The sequence below is a fragment of the Esox lucius genome, chromosome 7 (assembly GCF_011004845.1).
Source record: "Esox lucius isolate fEsoLuc1 chromosome 7, fEsoLuc1.pri, whole genome shotgun sequence".
In the NCBI taxonomy this organism is placed as follows: Eukaryota; Metazoa; Chordata; class Actinopteri; order Esociformes; family Esocidae; genus Esox; species Esox lucius.
The window spans coordinates 23,189,142-23,206,268 of NC_047575.1; the positions used below are offsets into that span (position 1 = coordinate 23,189,142).

Genomic DNA, 17,127 nt, shown 5'->3' on the forward strand with positions numbered 1-17,127 from the left:
TCAACAAAGCAGAAGGGATCCTCTGGGTATTTTTAATGAGAGAGCAGAGGTGCCATAGTGACATGTCTTTTTAATCACATCACTTTAATTAGTTTCAGTGGGAAAGTGGATCTTGTTACAAAGAAAAGCACTCATCCAGAAGTGTATGATTATTTTATTGAACACACATTTAAAAATAGGCAGTGATAAAAAGAAAATCAGACTACCCAGCAAAATAAAATGTATATTTCCTCGCATTTTCCCGTACACAGAATATCAACATGTATCCCAAAAAGCAATGTTGAGATGGGGAATGCTTTTTTATTGAATCCCAAGAAAATGTTTACGTCTCAAAGAACGAAAATATGATCTGTCGCTTTAAGATGGTTAAATCTGCCTGTCACATCCACATCCTACACTCCCGCCTACAGTGTATAAAGCAGCCTATCATACCACAGCGCACGTGACGAGCGTTCTATGCGATGACCTCATCCCTGGAGTGGGATGACGTCAAATTCAAGATGGATGGAATCACGACTACCACACACTCAACAGAATTCTGATATAGTCTTGGTAATGTTCTCCATGGAAACATAACGAATACATTGAGGTAAGTTTAGAAAGCTGAAAACTACTTTGGTAAGATTATTTAGCGGTGGTGCCTTATACTGAAGTCTTGTGTGAAGAAAACGTTTTTTTCCTGACGTAACTCTGAGGGGGTTTCTTCTTCTTTTCTAAACCCCACGAGCAACTCCCCTGTCTGCTGTAGATGCTGCGTCTGCGCTGTAACTCGGGCGAAAATACAGTAGCGGGTGTGTGCGCGCAAAACTCACTCACTGACCACACACTCGTTTCTCGATTCGTGGTTCTGGATTATGTGGCATTGTAAACTTGGGATCACGCTGCAACTCCAGATTAAACTTTAATTTTTCTGAAACATTGTAAATCAAAGTGATCATGTGATCACAGCTAGAATCAATAATAAACAGACCCCCACACCGCGTTTTGTTTACAATTGTGGTCACCTCAATTCCTAACGAGGAAGATGGGCTAACTGTCACAGTTGTAAAACTAGATCCATCTGAATGTATCTGTCATCGGTAATTTTAGACACGTCTTGCGGATTATCTAATGCTTGCTTCACTGACGGTAATGGTCGCTGCAGTGTGCTAAACTTTTCATTTATAAAATGTATTAGACATGTCTGTTTATCATAGGGAACATATAGCTCTGTCCACATAATGTGTGCAACAGAATAAACGCTGGCTGCGTCACTGCTAAATATTCTTCCATGGCATGCCAAGTCTTCTGATTAGAGACATGATGTAATCGACATAGAACCTATCAATGCGCACGCGTCATGTTATTTGTGCGCATACCACAGATGGATACAGTAGCTACCTACCAGTTTCTGATATTAACAATTTAGCAACAAGTAACATTATTTTTTTCTTAATCCAGTTTAGAAGTTTAAAGGATATATTTGTTCTTGTATTATACGTTTGAAAATGTTCTGTCATAGTCTTTTGTAATAGACAATATCCCACAATGAAAAGGTAAAGACATGCTTTTACAAATGTGACAATTTGTTGAAAATAAAAAATAATGCAAAAACTCATGAGCATAAGAATTTAGACCCTTTGTCATGTTACTTCACATTGAGCTCAAATATATCCTGTCCTTTGATCATCAGAGGCATTGCTAGGATCACAATACATTTGGGGCTTAGACCCCCTGCCCAGCCTGGGACAGAAAGTACAGGGTTTTGAATGTACATGCTAGCGGCCTACACGTCTACATTGTCATAATGCGCGATCGGAATTATAGATGAATAGATCAGGGGCTATTTTTTTATAATAATTTTTTGGGTCAATTTGAGATCCGGGGCAATTCATAAAAGAACCGGGACTATAGCCCCGGACACCCAGGCCTAACGACGCCATTGTTGATCATCATCGTATGTATGTACACTGCTCAAAAAAATGTACGGAACACTTAAATCATACATCGCGTCTTAATGAATGAAAAATACTTTACAAGTACTAAGTATATGTATGTTACAATGTATAGGGAATGTATAGATGTGCAATGAAGGCAAATGCAGTACAAATGGTAATAGTTGATGTGCAATTAAGCCAAATAGAGGGAAGAAGATGTGCAAGTATTAAATATTTTGAATGTTACAAGTGGAATAATAGTTGTGCGGGTACAAATGGCAATTGTATGGCATTCTAGAGGCAAATTGAAGGAGTAAGGTAGCATGTGCAACCGGGATGCAGAGATAGCAATGAGGTCCCCGAGGTAGACATGTGTATGTAACAACTGTAAAAATGCAAGCATGATGGTAGTACTAAATGTGCAACGAGGCAAATTGAATGTCAGAGTAATACAAAGGGAGTAGTGCAACATGGTCCACAGGAAGGACTTGTTGCACTTTGGTTAGTGATGAGTCACAGAGTTCTCTGGGTCACAGAGATCACCAGGGTTACAGTGGATGGAAAGAAATAGTTCCTGAGCCTGCTGGTGCGAGAACGAAGAGACCTGTACCGCCTGCCTGATTGTAGGAGGGCAAACAGTTTGTGGCCTGGATGTGAAGGGTCCCTGATAGTCCTGCGTGCCCTGCGCTGAGACCACTTGTGCTGGAGGCCTACGATGACAGGAAGCTGGGCACCAGTGATGTTTTGGGCAGTTTTCACACTGTGGCATTTGTCAGAATGCTCTCGACTGTGCAGCAGTAAAAGTTATTGGAGGAAAGGATCTTGGAGGACAGACGGGTTACTTTCAGCCACCTCAGAAAGTACACGCATGCTGCACCTTTTTGCCCAGGGCTGTGGTATTGAGGGTCCAGGTGAGGTCTTAGGAGATGTGGACACAAAGGAATTTGAAGCTGGACACGCTCCTACGCAGTGCCATCGATGATGACTGGGGCGTGACTGCAGCCTTTTGACTTCCTGTAATTCACAATGAGCTCCTCATGCCACCCTCATTGAGTCTGTCTCTGACAGTTTGGTCAGAAACATGCACACCAGTAGCCAGCTAGAGGTCATTTTGTAGGACTCTGGCAGTGCTCCTCCTCCTCGCACAAAGGAGAAAATATCGGTCCTGCTTTTGGGTTGATGCCCGTCTATGGCCCTGTCCAGTTCTTCTCTCCCTATAACAGCCCGTCTCCTGGAATCTCCTCCATGCTCTTGAAACTGTATTGAGAGACCCAGCAAACTTTGCGACGGCACGTATGGATGTGCCATCCTGGAGGAGCTGGACTACCTTTGCACCCTGATTGGGCCTCATGCTACCAGTAGTGACAAAGTAGGGCAAAACTAAAGAAGAATCAGTCAGGAATGATAAGGAGAGAGCAGTTGTCTGTGGCCATCACCTGCAAAAAAATATCCCTTTTTGGGGGTTGTCCTGCTATCGCCTCTCCAGTGAACCTCACTTTCATTTGCACCAAAACAGATGACATTGATTCACAATTGCTTATGCTTCCTAACTGGACAGATTGATATCCCTGAAGTTTTTTGAGCAGTGTATATTCAAGTGTATACAGTGGGGAGAACAAGTATTTGATACACTGCCGATTTTGCAGGATTTCCCACTCACAAAGCATATGGAAGTCTGTCATTTTTATCATAGGTACTCTTCAACTGTGAGTGACGGAATCTAAAACAAAAATCCAGAAAATCATATTGTATGATTTTTAAGTAATTAATTAGCATTTTATTGCATGACATAAGTTTTTGATACATCAGAAAAGCAGAACTTAATATTTGGTAAAGAAACCTTTGTTTCACTCATCCATACAGACCTTCTCCAGATCCTTCAGGTTTCGGGGCTGTCGCTGGGCAATACGGACTTTCAGCTCCCTCCAAAGATTTTCTATTGGGTTCAGGTCTGGAGACTGGCTAGGCCACTCCAGGACCTTGAGATGCTTCTTACGGAGCCACACCTTAGTTGCCCTGGCTGTGTGTTTCGGGTCGTTGTCATGCTGGAAGACCCAGCCACGACCCATCTTCAATGCTATTACTGAGGGAAGGAGGTTGTTGGCCAAGATCTCGCGATACATGGCCCCATCCATCCTCCCCTCAATATGGTGCAGTCGTCCTGTCCCATTCGCAGAAAAGCATTCCCAAAGAATTGTTTCCACCTCCATGCTTCACGGTTGGGATGGTGTTCTTGGGTTGTACTCATCTTTCTTCTTCCTCCAAACACGGCGAGTGGAGTTTAGACCAAAGTCATGTGGTCTGATAATTGTCTCATCAGACCACATGACCTTCTCCCATTCCTCCTCTGGATCATCCAGATGGTCATTGGCCAACTTCAGAGAGGCCTGGACATGCGCTGGCTTGAGCAGAGGGACCTTGTGTGCGCTGCAGGATTTTAATCCATGACGGTGTAGTGTGTTACTAATGGTTTTCTTTGAGACTGTGGTCCCAGCTCTCTTCAGGTCATTGACCAGGTCCTACCGTGCAGTTCTGGGCTGATCCCTCACCTTCCTCATGATCATTGATGCTCCACGAGGTGAGATCTTGCATGGAACCCCAGACCGAGGGAGATTGACCGTCATCTTGAACTTCTTCCATTTTCAAAAAATTGCACCAACAGTTGTTGCCTTCTGACAAAGCTGCTTGCCTATTGTCCTGTAGCCCATCCCAGCCTTGTGCAGGTCTACAATTTTATCCCTGATGTCCTTACACAGCTCTCTGGTCTTTGCCATTGTGGAGAGGATGGAGTCTGTTTGATTGAGTGTGTGGACTAGTGTCCACAACGAGTTCAAACAGGTGCAGTTAATACAGGTAATGAGTGGAGAACAGGAGGGCTTCTTAAAGAAAAACTAACAGGTCTGTGAGAGCCAGAATTCTTACTGGTAGGTAGGTGATCAAATACTTATGTCATGCAATTAAATGCAAATTAATTATTAAAAAATCATACAATGTGATTTTCTTGATTTTTGTTTTAGTTTCCGTCTCTCACAGTTGAAGAGTACCTATGATTAAAATGACAGACCTCTACATGCTTTGTAAGTAGGAAAACCTGCAAAATCGTCAGTGTATCAAATACTTGTTCTCCCCACTGTATATTAGGGGTGTAACGGTACACAAAAGTCACGGTTCGGTACGTACTGAAAATTTTAAGTCATGGTTCAGTACAGTGGAAAAAGTCATGCCATTTATTTGAATTTATTATGAATATTTATTATTATTATTATTAGAGCAAACTCAAGAAGTCAAAAGAACTCTCTGTAAAAGTCTGAGAATAATGTCACAAAGAATACATTTGGGGAAGGTTATGAAAACATTGCCAAAGCATTGAAAGTTCACTGCGGTATGGTGTGTTCCATCTTTGTGAAAAGCTAGATGTTTAGAAACACCAAGACTATTCCCAGAGCCGGCCGTCCAGCCAAACAAAGTTACTGGGAAAGAAGGGCATTGGCCACTCTAACAAAGCTTTGGAGTTTCTCTGCAGAGATGGGAGAACCTGTCAAAAGGACAACCTTCTCTGCAGCATAAAATCAATTAGGCATTTCTAGCGGAGTGGCTAGATGTCTAATATCATCTGGTTAATGTCATCCCTATAGGTACCTATGGTAGTGGAAGCATCATGCTATGGGTATGCTTCTCAGATTGAGGGAAATATGAACAGAGCAAAATACAGAGAGGTTGTTGAAGAAAAACTGATCCAGAGCACACAAGCCCTTAGACTGTTTAAACAGAGAGGATCTAAATGGAAAGAGTGCCTGTTAGAACCTGCCCAAATGTTCAATGAATTTAAAAATAATTATGAATTTAGTCTATAACACAACAAAATGTGGAGAAAGTAAATGGCTCTGAATACTTGATATAAATATATTTACTCATTTAACAGGGTGATTTGAATGCTGATTGGCTGACACCTATGGTACTCTACGATGCGCCATGCCTTAAACAGCTCTTAGCTGTGGTATATTAGCCATATAGCATACCCCCTGACATTATTGCTTAATTAGAGCATGTTTCAAAATAGGGGCCTTGAAATTAACACCCTCTCCTTTGTTATTTCTTTCAGTCAGAATGGAGAGTCTGGTGCACTACAGTAATCCCTTCCACAGCCTCTCCATCCTCGGGGTGCTCAACGAACAGCGCCTGAGGGGACAGCTCTGTGACACAGTATTGGTTGTGGGAGATCAGAGGTACCAGGCCCACAGGAGTGTGCTTGCTGCTAGCAGTGAGTATTTTCAATCCTTGTTCACACGGAAGGAGTCTGAGCCCCAAAAAGTGATACATCTGGATTTCTGTGAGCCTGACGCCTTTGAGATAGTGCTGAATTTTATATACTCATCCTCCCTGTTTGTTGACAGAGGTAGCCTGGCAGCGATCCAAGAGCTAGGCTACAGTCTAGGAATACCCTTCCTAACCAACATTATGTCTACAAGGCCGCATGTATCCTACTGTGTGTCTAAGAAAAGGCTGTCCTTTTCTGTGGATGATGACAGCCAGCCGAGGAGTGTCATTGTGCAACAGAACCGAGGTGGTAATGCTCCTAGCCCGAGTCACTATGGTTCAAATTATCAAGGAGAGAAAGGTCAGCTCTCAGCACACAGGAAACCAAACGAGTCAGCCAAAACCACAGCATCCAATACCAGAATATTAGCTGAATCAACTGGGCATGGCTCTGATAGCAAACCCACCAGTTCATATGCCTCCATCTTAAAGGGGAAGTCATCACACATAGGGTCATCACTAAGGCCACTGCTCACCTCTTCAGTCTCCTTCAGTGAATCTCCAGCAGTCATGTCACAGATTAAGTCTAATCTAAGCACTAAAGAGGAAGAGGAGGAGCAGCAGCGACTCCACAGCCCCAAATGTCAATTTCAGGACCAGCCAGGGGAGCCTAGCCAGCCCATTGACAGGAGTGGTCCACTCATAAAAAGCTTGCTTCGCAGGTCATTGTCTATGGACAGTCCCGTCCCAGTCTTCTCCCCCACATTGGAACTCAAAGAGCTGCATGTGCGAGAACAGTCTGTTGTTAAGATGGTGGCAACATCAGAGGAAGGGACTCAAACATTAGAGCACAAACATGGTGTGAAAGTGGTTCCGCCACTACTTTTCAGGTCAAGACACCACACTAGGTATGAAGAAGAAAATCAGGGAGAAGACTTCCATGTGAAGACGGAGCCTAGCAGCCCACTGTCTGACCCCACAGAGATCATTAGAATCACAGTGGGGGATGCTCTACCTGTCAACCTCAAAGATATTGACATACATTTTGACCAAGGCCCCAGTAAGCCATTGTATAATCTCCCTGGAAAGAGAAAGGTGAGGAGAGACAACAGAAGGTACCCATTCAAAAAGTCCAAAGAATCAAACAAACACGATCTCCCACGTGAAGAAGACGAGGATGATGATGATGAAATGTCAGAATCTGTACCTCACAACTCCAGCATGGTCGACAATGACGGGGAATGGACTGATAAACCAAGGCTGAGCAAGATGTTCAAATGCTGGAACTGTTTGAAGGTTTTCCGGTCCACCGCTGGATTGCACCGTCATGTAAACATGTACCATAACCCAGAAAAGCCGTATGCTTGTGACATCTGCCACAAACGCTTTCACACCAATTTCAAAGTCTGGACTCACTGCCAAACACAGCATGGAGTGGTGCAAAACCCTGCTTCATCCTCCAGCTCATTTCAGCTTGATGAGAAGTTTCAGAGAAAGCTAATTGATATTGTGCGGGAAAGAGAAATAAAGAAGGCCTTGCTCTTGAAACTGAGAAGGAATAAGCAGGGTTTGCAGTCTCAGGTTTTTGCCAAAAAAGGTGGCCTGAGGTCAAGGTCAAATTTGATATGCCCCTACTGTGGGAAAACATTTGTGTTTCTGTCTCAGTTCAAACAGCATTTGAAGACACACCCTGCAGAGAGAGCCAACCAAGAGGCTGAGAGAGAGAGCAGTCTCTACCAAAAGGAGCAGGACCAGCCCAATCAGAGAGAAAACACAGAAACAGAGGTTTACTCTTGCAGGCTCTGCAATGAGAAGTTGTCCTCTCTTTTTGAGCAGGGAGACCACGAGAGGGGCTGTCGACATGCAACTGTGTGCCCTTACTGTGGCCTCCGATTCTCCAGCCCATTGGTTAAAAAAGACCATGAAACACACTGCAAATACAAAAAATTGACTTGCTTGGAGTGCATGAGGACATTCAAGTCCTCCTTCAGTATATGGAGACACCAGGTGGAGGTTCACAACCACAACATTATGACGGTTAAGGAGCAGCTGAGCCATCATGAGGAGATCAATGGAGAATTATCTGACCACCTCGGACGGCAACGCAATACCCAGGAGTCTGTGGGAGCAGGGAGCTCGAGGGAGGACATCGTCTACAGTGACTCCTCGGGTCCACCTATGTTTGACTCTGAGGATTCTTCATCATTCGTGCCCGAAGACTTAAGTGTTAGTCAGCATCATAATGACCATCACGGCGAGCTGATCGTGAAAGAGGAGCCCATTGAGGAGGCTGTGACTGAGAGGGAAGACGTTGCATCTGGGGCCTCTGTTGAACCCGAGGAGCCAGGCGTTTGGCCATGTGAAAAATGTGGTAAGCTCTTCAGTGGCCACAAAGACCTGGAGCGCCACCAGGAGCTGCTGTGCCACATCAAACCCTTCATCTGTCACATCTGTAACAAGGCCTTCAGGACCAACTTCCGGCTTTGGAGCCACTTCCAGTCCCATATGTCCACCTCTGATGAACTTGGCGCAAGAGAGGTTGATGAACGGCGCCCTTCTTCACTCTCCCCTTCACCACCACCACCGGCGGTCACACAAGCAACTGGATGTCCTGCGCCGCAGGTTTCTCCGCCTAAACCAGCACAGGCAGAGCCAGAAGTAGATACATCTGTGGTAGCTGAAGAAGAGGTCAAACCTGGAAGATCTTCATCAATGCCCAGGACCAAGAGGCCCGAAATGGACAGATCACACAGTAGCCCCCTACCCAAGACAGATAGTGTGGATATTCCTCTCCCCTCTCAGGAATCAGAAACCTTTTTTTATCACGCCCCCACTCTTTCTGCTCTCACGTTTAAAAGGCAGTACATGTGTAAACTCTGCCACAGGACATTCAAGACTGCCTTTAGTCTCTGGAGCCATGAGCAGAGCCATAGCCACATTTAAGTGTAACTCACTCAAGCACCTGTGCTCGTTTTTTAACTTCAGAGGTGATAAAGTATGCTTGGTGAATCTAATACAACACTCAGCTTACACATGGAAGATTTTCTCTGTCTATTGCTGTTAGTAGTTGGCTTGCCTTCATGTTATATTTTTCAGTGGCCTAGTATGTTGGCATAAAGGTGTGAATGGGAATATGTGCAGTGAATTTATATTTGCCTCCCCAGCTCCTTACAATAGTTACTTTGCCTTTGACATTAGATTAGTACTGTGCAAATCTTTTTCAATTAATTCAATTTCATCATCCTCACATAAAATGCTTTAGAATATAAAAGTGCATTTTCTGGGGGGTGGGGTGTGTGTGTATACTATAAAATTCAACATTGGTAAAGTGCTTTGCTTATGTTGTGAATTTGTGTTGATTAATGCGTGAAGGTGACATTAGGAATATGTTATTAGTGTCCCAAAGCATAATGTTTATTGATATGCACTTTGCAATTCTATTCCGTTTTTATATTGCGTATATTGGTCAAATTACTGTGATTCATTGCTGTTATAGTAATCTTTATTTTGATCCTTTATGTTCCATTGAAGGAGATGCCATGATTTCAAAACTTGTTCAAGTTCCTTGTTAGATGTATCCTTGCCCTGAGAGTAGTCTATGGGCATAATAACCTGTAATCCAGTTTTTGTAAACAGCCATTCAAAACGTCACCTTACCCAATGTAGGTTAAAAACAAATGATCAAAAATCAACTTCATATTTGATTGGAATTTACTTGATGTTGGAAAGAAAAACAAAAACATGTTCACATCAATTACTTCCAGTGATTTTTCGCTAGGTGTGGCTGAATTTAGCTGAAGTTAATGACCATCCTTAACAAAACCATAGAATATTGATTCCCCTGGTGCATCACTTTCAGAGCAAGGAATGAGCTAACAAAATAGTGAAATTCTCCTTTAATATTTCAGCTGTAATCAGTTATATACCATACAATTTAGGTTTATATAAAATGTTCTTCATTCCGAAATCGTCATTGCCTTAGTGATATATTTCATGTAGATTATACAAGTAAACAAGACCAAAGAATAGAAGACTATCAAGGGGATATGAACTGGAAACACATGCAGTATTTCAAAAGACACTTTTCATAGATGATGAATAGAGAATGTATGTATTTTTTTTATTTTATTTTTAGATCTCTCATTCACTTACTGAATGTTATTATAGTGGATTATTGAGTAAAGGATATATGTAAAAGACGTACATTACTGGGAACGCAATTTTGTTTACCATCTGCACACTGCAACTTTTTAATTTGTTTAAAATAAATCAAAATACAACAGCACACAAGTGACTTGTATACCAGACACATACAGTCAAGAATGTTTCTGCCAATGACATGAGTATTGTAATACTGCTCTATCATTTCAATAGCAGTATCAAATACTTGAGGTTGATCATTACACAAGTAGTAGTAAGCATTGAGAGCATGTTCTTAGATTATAAATCCTAAAGAACATTTTCTAATTTTCTGTTATTGAATGAAGCACAATAATAGGTTTTGAAGACTTATTTTTTTACTTGTTTTGAGTGATTTACAACCAAGAGCCAATAAATGTTTAAAAAATGAAGGATTAGGCAAATATCTAATCTTTTCCTAACAATCAGAATACAAAATGTACATTTTGGTTGTCTTCGTCCTTTTTCATGGCATTCTTAAACACATTTATTGGTGGGTACTTTTGCTATGGTTGTAATGGCTGGTTAATTCCACAGAGAAATTTGAATTTAAAATAAGACTCTTGTAATAAATGATTTGTTAATTTCATGATAATTATAATCTCAGAGATAACATTTGTACATTTTAAGTAACTATTAATAACTATGTAGTAACCACAGAAATGAATATTCAGATTTGAAAGACGTATCTTTTTGATGTTTAAATTGTGTTTAAGTTCAAAGTCTATTTATATTTATGCTCTAAAGTTTTGAGAAAGATCATAGAAAAAGGATATAGAGCGCAAACAAATCAACTATAATTTTGTGTAGATGACAGCTTGTTTACCCTTTAATTTTGTTTACTGAAATATTGTTAGTATTATTGTGCTATTCCTGCAATAATTAATATTTGTATGGGTTGCATTATGACAGTTATTTTTTTTCTACAGTTTGTTGTTCTTGAATATTTTCTGTAATAAAGACTAATGATGCGATACCTGCCTTGGTGTTGACTGTGTGCATCAGTAGTATGTTGTTGGAATAGTCCCAAAGCCCTTGAATCTTGTTGTTTCCAGAGGTTATATGTTTTAGTTTATGCGTCTCTCCTTGGCTTTGTTTTCCATTATGGAATTGTTCAAACTGCAGTCTTGTTTAAATCAACCTTTTTAACATTTTGCCAGTTGTAACATTATTAAGGCAAATCCAGAGAGCTGTAATAGATGGAACACAGCTGCAAACTAATGTGACCAAGAGAAAATGTGGCATTATTCCTTTTTTTTTTTTACTGTCATGGGTCACAGATGTTTTTCAAGCTACTTAGCCACTGGACAGTGGTAAATGATAAAAAAAAAAATAATGCTGAATCAGGATTTGTTTTCTGCTCAGATGTGGCCCTTAAGAATTTAAAGACTGGAAATCCTTTGTTCTCCATTATTGTACAAGGTCATCCTCTGAATGAAAAGCACATGATGGGAAAGGAAACCATTGCAATTAAATTAGGAAAAACTTCCCCACAGCTGAATGGCAAATGTTTTGAACCCTTACTTATGTAATTTTTCTGCTATGATTTTGATCTGTCTGATGCATGTTGCACTGTAAACCTTAACACGTTTCTTAATCAAATGTTTCTACTAAGTGTAACTCAAAGTTAGATAAATGTTCCCAATAACTTAAAACGTTTATGTTTTACTGACTTACTCAATTTATATAAGTTTAAAATGAAAATGTACCCAGCATGCTCTGCTTCAAGTTGATATTTTGGAAATGTTTTATTATCCTTTTTTGCATGTACTTTGACTGATTAATTCATCTTAGCTACACAAACATCAAACACATACATTTGTCTAAAGTAATCCAATCATTTAGTCAAACATATATTTTGCACCCACTACTGAAATGATTGAAACAATTACACAAAATATCCATCTTTGTCTCAAACATTCTAATAGGAATTATGCATTCCTTTGCAAGCCAATGCTTTGTGGGTAGCTTTGAAAATGTTATCGAAGTTCCCAGGATTTCCAGAGATCTTAGCAGAAGTGTTGATTTTTATTTTGAAAATCTGGGAAGTTCCTTAAAGTTATCTATGATTTTTAAACATGACTTTCTAGCCACTGTGCTAGGATTTCAATCTGACATTTCACAGCATGTTTTGACAGAATCTGAAATGAACAGTCCATGAGTTTGTGGTGGGGGGCCTTACGAGACTTCAAAATAAGGAATTATGAATATGTTAAGTATTCACAGTTTAATAACTGTTGGCAAGGAATTGACAAAAGCAATAAATGTGTTCAATAGCCATGTCTCAGGGATTAACAAATACAGTCATGGGTGATAAATCTAGAGTTCATTTAAAGGGCAATTCATATAGGGAAATAATTTGCTTCTATATTTTTATGTACAGTAAACTTGAAATAAAAAATGTAATAATCTTAACTATTTTTAAGTAATTACTTACTTAACAAAATTGAGTTAGTTGACATAAATATTTTGATGTAATCAGTTTCCACAAAAGTTGTGAGTATTCTAAGGTGTGTAGCATCCTGCACCAATCTGAACATGACAAAACTAAATATAACAAAGCCATCTGCAGTACATCACCTGCTGTGTTGGCAAAAGGTGACATGAAATTAATATAAAATGACAACAGAAGCATTCATGCACTGTGCAATGTCAACATTTGTTGGTCTGTCTTCACATTAACATAAGTAAGCACAAAACCAGGTGGTTTTCTAATGACAACTCAGAATGTGAAATGTATTATTTATTTTCAAAAAGGAAACATTGTTAAGCACATAATTTTTTTGCACATGATCTTATAACAGAAGCTACTGTAACCAAATAAACCAAATTACTTTCAAAATAATTAAAATTCCATAAAACTGTTATTAAATGAAAACATGTTTCAGACAGACATGCTACTTGGAGCACTTTGTTCATTCAAAATCCAATGCAATAATTGTATTTGACAATGTTTTACTTTGTACTATTGTTTGTAGAAGACCATGTTTATTGTTGACAGGATTTAGAGAAATAATAGGGATAGAGGACCCTATTCACTTCTTACAAATGTGAATGAAACTGATTTAACTTTCTGAATACATATCATATGGTGAAAATGAAAGTGTACTATCAGAAATTCTAAGAAATAGTTAAGACACCTGTGGGCCTGCAAATGCCCATGTCTATGAAGCAATAACGTGCCATATTAAATAAAGCTCACACCCTAGCCTGGTCCCAGATCTGTTTGTCCTATATTGACTTTTATGGGCATTCTATGGTCACACCCCTCAGAGATGGCAAGATGGCAAAAACTGGCAAAAATGGAACCAGGCTATCCACAGCCATTTGTATAAGATGAACATCATTTTAAGGCTCAATCACAGTGCTAAGGTGTCTTTTATTAGCCTTCTCATGGTGGTGCTCACTGAGGTCCCCAGTGTATCAGTGATTTGGAAAGTAATTTTGTACAGGTAAGGCTGGACGTCTTTGAGGCTGGTGTCAAACACATTGTCCACTTCCGACTGGGTGGGCATCTTGGGCAGGTACTCATGCCGGTTTATCACCTCCACTATGTTGATCACCTTCTCACCCAGTTTCTCACCAACCTTCTCCCGGCAGATTTGTCTCTCCTGTTCATTGGCCAGGTTGACCACATTGACCTTGATGCTCCAGACCTCCCATGGAATACACTCATCAGAGAAAGGCCAACGGGATTTCTTTTTCTGGTAGAACTCCAGTGAGATTTGTCCCATGCCATCAGTCCCATTGCCCATGGCATCCTGTAACGCACAACACAGATCCTGATCCCAATGAATTGTAATAAATACAAATATGACATCATAAGCATTATCTAGCCAAATTAATTATATAAATTGTATTATTTTAATATATATAGCTCTAGAAAAAATTAAAGAGACCACTCCTATTTTTTCTTAAATCAGCATCTCTACATGTATGGCAGCCATTCCATTCCAGTGTCTGTTAAATTCCAACACAGGCACACCTCATTTTTCTTAATGAAGTACTGATTAGGTGATTACCTGAACCACATCTAATTTAATGAGGAAAAGTATAAAAACCACTACTGTGGTCATCACTATCCTCTTCCAATAGGACCATCTGGATGGCAAAAACGGTGCACGTGGTACCTCAGCAGTTCATAAGAACAAGGTCAAGCAACAGACATTGGCAACAACAAAGCTACAGACTGGCAGAGGGCGAAAACTACGGTCCACTGACCGAGATGACCGTCAACTCATTCAAATGTCACTCAACAACCGTAGGATGACATCAAGTGACCTACATAAAGAATGGAAAACAGCAGCTGTGGTGAAGTGCACGGCGAGGACGGTTTGAAACAGGCTCCTAGGGGCAGGGCTGAAGTCATGCAAAGCTAGAAAAAAGCCCTTCATCAATGAGAAGCAAAGAAGGGCCAGGCTGAAGTTGGCAAAAGACCATAAGGATTGGACCGTAGAGGAATGGAGTAAGGTCATCTTCTCTGACGAGTCAAATTTTCAGCTTTGCCCAACACCTGGTCATCTAGACCTGGAGAGGCCTACAAGCCACAGTGTCTCGCACCCACTGTGAAATTTGGTGGAGGATCGGTGATGATCCAGCAAGGCTGCAATCAGGCATATTTGTCTTTGTGATGGACACATGAATCAAGCCGAGTACAAAGTTATCCTGGAAGAACACCTGCTTTTCCAGCAGGACAATGTTCCATGCCACACAGCCAGGTCAATAAAGGTGTGGATGGAGGACAACCAGATCAAGACCCTGTTACGGCCCGCCCAATCTCCAGACCTGAACCCCATTGAAAAACTCTGGAATTTGATCAAGAGGAAAATAGAAGCCATCAAACAAAGCTGAGCTACTTGAATTTTTGTGCCAGGAGTGGCATAAAGTCACCCAACAGCAATGTGACAGACTGGTGGAGAGCATACCAAGACGCATGAAAGATGTGATAGAAAATCTGGGTTATTCCACCAAATATTGAATTCTGAACTCTTCCTAAGTTAAAACATTTGTTTTTAGTTGTTGAAAAATGTATATGAATGTTTTCTTTGCATTATTTGAGGTATAAAAACAATCCATATTTTTTTGGTTATTTTGACCAGTTGTTATTTTCTACAAATAAATACTCTGAATGACAATATTTGTATTTTGAATAAGGGAGTAATGTTGTCAGTAGTTTATAGAATAAAACCAAACTGTTCATTTTACTCAAACACATACATATGAATAGTAAAACCAGAAAATGAATCATATATGTAAAAATGTACTAAAATAATCATGCAAAAAAACAAAAACATGGCAAAGGAATAAACTTTTTTGGCCTAAATGCAAATTATTATGTTTGGGAGAAATCCAACAAAACAGATTACAAAGTAAAAGCCTTCTTATTTTCAAGCATGGTGGTGGCTGCATCATGATAAAGGTACATCAACAAAGACTAGAAAGTTACAGGATATAAAGAAATGGGATAAAACTAAACAGGCAGAATCCAAAAGAAAACCCTGCTTTAGTCTGTTTAACATCAGACACTGGATGAGGAATGTATCTTTTAGGAGGATAGTGACCAACCATTCAAGGCCAAATCTACTAAAGATTCTTACCAAGAATAAACTAAATGTTCCTGTATGACCAAGTTACATCTTTCACTTAATTATGCTTAAAGTTCTATAGAAAGAATTGCACAATGGTGTCTAGACATTTTTTAAACAACCTGATAGGATTGGAACCTGAATAATTGTAACAGAATAATGGGCAAATATTACCTAAGACACACAACTTATTCAGGTACTTATAGACTTATTATTTAATGCTTAACTTGTTTTATTTTTAAAATATGTTTTAACCACTTTGCCAATAGACTGAGTTTTGTGAAGAACGTTGACAAATACATCTAAATAAATAAATCCAAGGGGCGAATAATGATCCTATCAATAATGAGAACATGAAAATATTTGCAAAACAAGGACAGCTGGGCCTACCTTAAATTCTCCTACTGCTTTCCTGATTACCCTGTCAAGCTCGTCGGAAGAAACACGAACAAAACTAAAATCAATGAAGTCGCAGTCAATGTCCTGTGTACCAACAGTGCCAATGGAGTAGGTACCCTCTTTCTTGTAGTGAAATTTCCCAGTGCTGCGATGCAGTAGAATAGTGTGAACTAGAGCCAACATGGCCTCATCAACCTGTCTTCCCTCCACCGACACCTCGAGGACCTCAGAACGGCAGTTCATGGTGATCTGCTTCGCCACACCGGCAGACTGAATATGTGGAACTCGCAAGCTATACACAATTAAACGGCCGTTCCATAAAAAAATTGATAAACATCAAAATAAGCTGGGTAGGCGTTCGGTTCTCTTTATCTACAATGCATGTAGCAAACTAGCTATAGCGCTGGAGACGCTTATTTGCCAGCTAGCAACGTTAGTTTTATATGGCAAGCTCGATGGTACCCGCGATTTTCAGACCGACTTGTTTAATATTAAAACATATCGAGAAAAAGACGAGATATTTAAGCTTTAGTGCTAATGTTCTTTCAATGTATTTAGCTTATATCCTGCTGACACACTGAAACGTCGTCAACAAGCTGTTGTCGTCCTGTATTAGTGGGAGGGGGCATTTCTGTAAACACAACGCTTCCAAATCTACGGAAAGCCGTCGGTTCCAATGTGTGCTATTACAACCACGAGAACAACACTCGAATTGTATAAACCAGACAGATTAAATAAATCATGCCTCAAACCCATTTTTATAATAATACATTTATTGAAATATATCATTC

At 40.2% G+C, this 17,127-nt stretch overlaps 2 protein-coding genes across 2 annotated transcripts; one reads left to right on the forward strand and one right to left on the reverse strand.

Annotated features, from left to right (window-relative positions):
* Nucleotides 1-381: 381 nt before the first annotated feature.
* zbtb21 (zinc finger and BTB domain containing 21) lies at nucleotides 382-12,094 on the forward strand. The gene is made up of 2 exons (XM_010870721.3): nucleotides 382-589; nucleotides 6,019-12,094. The coding sequence occupies exon 2, from the start codon at nucleotides 6,024-6,026 to the stop codon at nucleotides 9,114-9,116; it is 3,093 nt and encodes a 1,030-aa protein (XP_010869023.1). The 5' UTR covers nucleotides 382-589; nucleotides 6,019-6,023; the 3' UTR covers nucleotides 9,117-12,094.
* A 988-nt stretch (nucleotides 12,095-13,082) lies between these two features.
* On the reverse strand, nucleotides 13,083-16,961 carry atg101 (autophagy related 101). Its single transcript, XM_010870723.4, has 2 exons — nucleotides 16,328-16,961; nucleotides 13,083-14,113 (listed from the first exon to the last, which is right to left on the reverse strand). Exons 1-2 carry the CDS (start codon nucleotides 16,577-16,579, stop codon nucleotides 13,712-13,714), a joined length of 654 nt encoding a protein of 217 aa, XP_010869025.1. The 5' UTR covers nucleotides 16,580-16,961; the 3' UTR covers nucleotides 13,083-13,711.
* Nucleotides 16,962-17,127: the final 166 nt, after the last annotated feature.

Bases quoted from the DNA above. Each gene is read 5' to 3' on its own strand.
- zbtb21 (XM_010870721.3), top strand. From the start codon at position 6,024: ATGGAGAGTCTGGTGCACTACAGTAATCCCTTCCACAGCCTCTCCATC.
- atg101 (XM_010870723.4), bottom strand. From the start codon at position 16,579: ATGAACTGCCGTTCTGAGGTCCTCGAGGTGTCGGTGGAGGGAAGACAG. The intron at 14,114-16,327 runs GTAGGCCCAGCT...TGTGCGTTACAG, and splicing joins AAGCAGTAGGAGAATTTAAG to GATGCCATGGGCAATGGGAC.